The sequence below is a fragment of the Haliaeetus leucocephalus genome, unplaced genomic scaffold (genome assembly GCF_000737465.1).
Source record: "Haliaeetus leucocephalus isolate CR32 unplaced genomic scaffold, Haliaeetus_leucocephalus-4.0 Scaffold148, whole genome shotgun sequence".
Lineage (NCBI taxonomy): Eukaryota > Metazoa > Chordata > Aves > Accipitriformes > Accipitridae > Haliaeetus > Haliaeetus leucocephalus.
The window spans coordinates 186,030-190,313 of record NW_010972584.1 but is presented as its reverse complement, the minus strand read 5'-3'; the positions used below and the strand labels follow the sequence as shown (position 1 = coordinate 190,313).

General features: G+C 69.2%; 2 protein-coding genes across 2 annotated transcripts in view; both read left to right on the top strand.

The window, feature by feature from the left end:
• The first annotated feature begins 6 nt into the window (after nucleotides 1-6).
• Nucleotides 7-4,032, top strand: LOC104828137 (acylamino-acid-releasing enzyme-like). The gene is made up of 22 exons (XM_010561619.1): nucleotides 7-15; nucleotides 161-290; nucleotides 392-518; nucleotides 601-694; nucleotides 768-843; nucleotides 931-1,094; nucleotides 1,167-1,304; nucleotides 1,394-1,485; nucleotides 1,560-1,600; nucleotides 1,677-1,798; nucleotides 1,953-2,013; nucleotides 2,083-2,180; nucleotides 2,272-2,323; nucleotides 2,410-2,498; nucleotides 2,570-2,708; nucleotides 2,787-2,870; nucleotides 2,948-3,028; nucleotides 3,129-3,217; nucleotides 3,322-3,512; nucleotides 3,582-3,684; nucleotides 3,752-3,858; nucleotides 3,927-4,032. The coding sequence occupies exons 1-22, from the start codon at nucleotides 7-9 to the stop codon at nucleotides 4,030-4,032; spliced, it is 2,193 nt and encodes a 730-aa protein (XP_010559921.1).
• Nucleotides 4,033-4,194: 162 nt separating this feature from the next.
• The window catches only part of APEH (acylaminoacyl-peptide hydrolase), a 4,362-nt gene continuing 4,272 nt past the window's right edge, over nucleotides 4,195-4,284 (top strand). Inside the window, exon 1 of the mRNA XM_010561617.1 lies at nucleotides 4,195-4,254. Within this exon, the coding sequence (XP_010559919.1) occupies nucleotides 4,195-4,254 (60 nt within the window). The remainder of the gene's footprint in view (nucleotides 4,255-4,284) is intronic.

Below are 4,284 nucleotides of genomic sequence, written 5' to 3'. Positions count from 1 at the left end.
CCAGTAATGCCCCCAGTACCCTGCTAACCCCCCCTGCCCATGTACCCTGGTGCACCAGTAACCGCCCCCTGTGCCCCACCGCTCCCTGGTTCTTGCCCCCCCCTGCCCCACGCCCCGGCATGGCCCCACACCCTCCAGCCCCCCCCGGCACGTTCCGCAGGTGCTGTCGAGCACGGAGGAGATAGTGGAGCTGTACCGGGAGCTGAGCCGGCACCCTGGGCTCAGCGCCGCCTGCCTCGGCCCCGACATCACCACCCAGTATGGGGGCAAGTACTGCAGCCTCTACACCGGTACGGGGACGGGGTGGCCCCCTGGGGATCCCGGGGGGGTCTGGGGGGTCTCCGCCTGCCCGGCGGGGACGCAGCGGTTGTCCTCACCCCGCTCCTTGCAGAGTGGTCACAGCGGGACCTGGCGCGGGCCGAGAACGTCAAGTTCTGCCGTCAGTACCTGATCTTCCATGATGGGGTCTCCGTCGTCTACTCGGGACCTGCCGGCACCTGCTCCGAGATCAAGGACGAGTGAGTCCCATCCTGTCCCCCGTGCTGGCATCCCCTCGGGGTGCCGATGGCAGGGGGCTGACGGGCGCCCGCCCACCCGTAGGCTGCTGAGCCGGGAGTCCCCCAGCGGGGCGCTGAAGGCTGTCCTGCGCAAGGTCCCCGGCAAGGAGAAGGAGAAGGAGAAGCAGTTCCTGGAGGTGAGGAGGGGGCCGGGGTGGGGGGCTGGATCCACGCTGTGGCTCGGGGCCGCCCCGGCATCTCTGCCCCCAGGTCTGGGATCAGAACCGCAAGGTGAAGAGCATCGACCTGACAGCGCTGGACAAGCACGGCAGCGTCTACGACGATGGTGAGGAGCCAGGGGATGGCCAGGGGGTGCTGGGGGAAGTGGGTTCCTGGGGGGACGGGGTGACAGGTGCCTGACCCATCCCTGCAGACCAGTTTGGCTGCCTGGCCTGGTCGCACTCGGAGACCCACCTGCTCTACGTGGCAGAGAAGAAGCGTCCCAAGGCTGAGTCGTTCTTCCAGAGCAAAGCTCCCGAGCTGGGTGCTTCCGACGAGGACACGGGGCACCCCAAGAAGGAGGATGCACCCCTTAAGGTGGGGTCCCCCCGGCCCGGGGCTGACAGTGGCCGGCAGGGCGGCTGTGGGGCTGACAGGGCTGTGCCACAGGGCGAGCAGTTCGTGTACCATGAGGACTGGGGGGAGGCGCTGAGCACCCGCAGCGTGCCCGTCCTCTGCGCCCTGGACATCGAGGGCAGCAGCGTCTCAGTGCTGGAGGGCGTCCCGGAGCACCTCTCTCCCGGCCAGGTCAGGATGGGGGGCTCCAGGGAACTGGAGAAGAGAGGTTTTGGGGGGCAGTGGTGGGCTGAGCTGCCTGCCCCCCCCTCTCCCCACAGGCTTTCTGGTCCCCTGGTGACACCGGTGTGGTGTTTGTGGGCTGGTGGCATGAGCCCTTCCGCCTGGGGCTGCTGCACTGCACCAACCGCCGGTGAGTCCCCGTGGGGCACCCCACCCCACAGCCAGGCCCCCCGGCCCCATGGTAACACCCCTCTCCACTGGCAGGTCAGCACTCTTCTACGTGGACCTGACGGGTGGGAGATGCGGTGAGCAGCGCGTGCCCCAACCCTGCCGGTGCCCTGGCACCCCGCAGCCCCTCACTGTCCCCTCGTGCCCATGCAGAGCTGCTCTCTGAGGACACCAGGGCCGTGTGGTCCCCCCGGCTCAGCCCTGACCGCTGCCGCATCGTCTACCTGGAGAACGATGCCCTGGGACCCCACCAGCAGTGCAGCCGCCTCCGCATGGTGAGCGGCATCGGGGGGGACACTGGGGAGGTGGCGGGGTGCCCGTGTCGGGGCAGGGCCTGGCAGGAGGGCAGTGGTGCCCTCTCCCAGGGCTGCAGCGGGGGCGGGCGGGCTGAGACCCTGCAAAACTCACCCCGTGCCATGTCTCCCACAGTACGACTGGTACACCAAGCACACCAGCACAGTGCTGGAGGCCGTGCCACGGCAGGCATGGGGTGAGTACGGCCCTGGGGGCAGCAGTGGGGGGCAGGAGGGGGTGCTGAGAACCATCGCTTTCATTGCAGGCGCCTTCCCGGGTATCTACTGCGGCGCTCTGCCGGGGCTGTGCTGGGCGGCCGACAGCCGCAGGCTCGTGCTGGATACGGCCCAGCGCAGCCAGCAGGTGAGGGCTGCCGTGCTGGGATGGCGGGGGGGGGCATACGGAGGGCCGGGCCGGGTGAAGGCTCCGCTGGACTCTGCCCTCGTGCCCCTAGGACGTGTTCGTGGTGGACACGGTGACGGGCACCACAACCTCGCTGACGGCCGGTGAGTGCCAGGCCAGTGGGGCCATGCCGGTGCCAGGACCGGAGAGAGGGCCATGCCTGCAGGTCTGACCCCCCCCTCCTCCCCAGACGCCCCCCAGGGAAGCTGGTCTGTCCTCACCATCGACCGGGACCTCTTGGTGGCCAGGTTCTCCACCCCTAGCTGCCCCCCGACGCTGGTAAGGTAACGCCCCCCTCCCCAGCGCCCACCAGCCCCTCAGTGCTGGCACCAACCGTTCTCCTCACTCAGAAAGTGGCCATGCTGCCTGACACCGGCCGGGAGGCACAGGTGCGGTGGGTCTGCCTGCAGGATGCCCCCCCCGTGCCTGGCATCAGCTGGGGCATCCGCACCCTGCGGCCCCCACCAGAACAGGAGCACCCTCAGTACGGTGAGTGCCCGGGGGGGCCGGGCCAGCCTCTGCCACCTCTGCTGAGCTCTGACCCCCCCACACACCCCACCTCCACAGGGGGCCTGGACTTCGATGCCATCCTCCTGCGCCCAAGCGAGGGCCCCGCTGCCCAGAAGCCCCCCTTGGTTGTGATGCCCCATGGTAAGAGCTCGTCCCCCTCCATGTGTCCCCACCCCAGTCAGGTAGCGTCACCCCCCTTTTGCCTTTGCCTTTCGCAGGAGGTCCCCACTCTGTCTTCACGGCCGGGTGGATGCTGTACCCGGCAGCGCTCTGCCGCATGGGCTTCGCCGTGCTGCTGGGTGAGTGGTGCTGGGGAGCCCAGGCACTGCCGGGTGGCAAAGTGCCCACGGTGGGCCGGGGCGGGGAGAGGAGGGGCTCTGACGTTGCCTCCCCCCACAGTGAATTACCGCGGCTCACTGGGCTTCGGCCAGGATAGCGTGGCCTCCCTGCCAGGCAACGTGGGCACGCAGGACGTGCATGACGTGCAGGTATGGTCCTGGCACGCGGTCCCGGGGCACCCCGTGCTCCCGCAGTTGCCCCAAGGAGGGAAAGCGGGGCTGTCTGCCTCAGCGGGTGTCCCCTGTGGTGGCAGCTCTGCGTGGAGCGGGTGTTGCAAGAGGAGTCACTGGATGCCGGACGGGTGGCACTGGTGGGCGGCTCGCACGGGGGTTTCCTGGCATGCCACCTCCTCGGCCAGTTCCCCGACACCTACCACGCCTGCGTGGTCCGCAACCCTGTGGTGAACATCGCCTCCATGGTGGCCACCACCGACATCCCCGACTGGTAAGTACTGCTGCCCCCGTTCCCCCACCGCGCCGGCCCTGCACGTGCCCCTGTCCCTCTCGCCTACAGGTGCCTGACGGAGACGGGGCTGCCCTACACGCCTGACGCCCTGCCGGACCCGGCCCAGTGGACGGAGATGCTGCGCAAGTCTCCTATGTGCTACGTCGACCAGGTACGTCCCTGTCCTCGTCCCTGTCTCCGCCAGCAGCGCTGGCGCTGAGGCTGTGCCGCTCCCGCAGGTCCGCGCACCCGTGCTGCTGCTGCTGGGGGAGGACGACCGGCGCGTGCCCCCCAAGCAGGGGCTGGAGTATTATCGTGCCCTCAAGGCCCGGGGGGTCCTCACACGGTGAGTGGGGTGCTGGGTGCCCAGGTCAGGGGGTGCAGGCACGGCGCTAACCCCTCTCTCCCCTCCAGGCTGCTCTGGTACCCGGGGAACAACCACGCACTGGCTGGCGTCGAGGCCGAAGCCGACGGCTTCATGAACATGGCGCTGTGGCTGCTCAAGCACCTGCGGTGCTAACGGCCCCCCGCTGCTGCTGCCCCCCAATAAACGATGTAGTTCAGTACCCTTGGCATCTCTGATGGTGATGCTAACACCAGCGTCGCCTCCACTCCCGGTGCCCCAGGAGGTCGTGGCCACCGGACCCTTCTCCCACGCAGCTCGGCATTTGTGCCACCGGGGATGCGGCGTGCCACGGCAGAGGGCGAACGCCGCCCAGCCACCCCGGGCGCGCTGGGCAGCGCAGGGCAGCTGGAGGGCTGGCGCCAGCTC

What these genes read in the sequence shown, in the direction of transcription:
- LOC104828137 (XM_010561619.1), top strand. An exon ending in CACAACCTCGCTGACGGCCG is followed by an intron (nt 2,324 to 2,409) that starts GTGAGTGCCAGG and finishes CCTCCTCCCCAG; the next exon opens with ACGCCCCCCAGGGAAGCTGG. An exon ending in ACAGGAGCACCCTCAGTACG is followed by an intron (nt 2,709 to 2,786) that starts GTGAGTGCCCGG and finishes CCACCTCCACAG; the next exon opens with GGGGCCTGGACTTCGATGCC.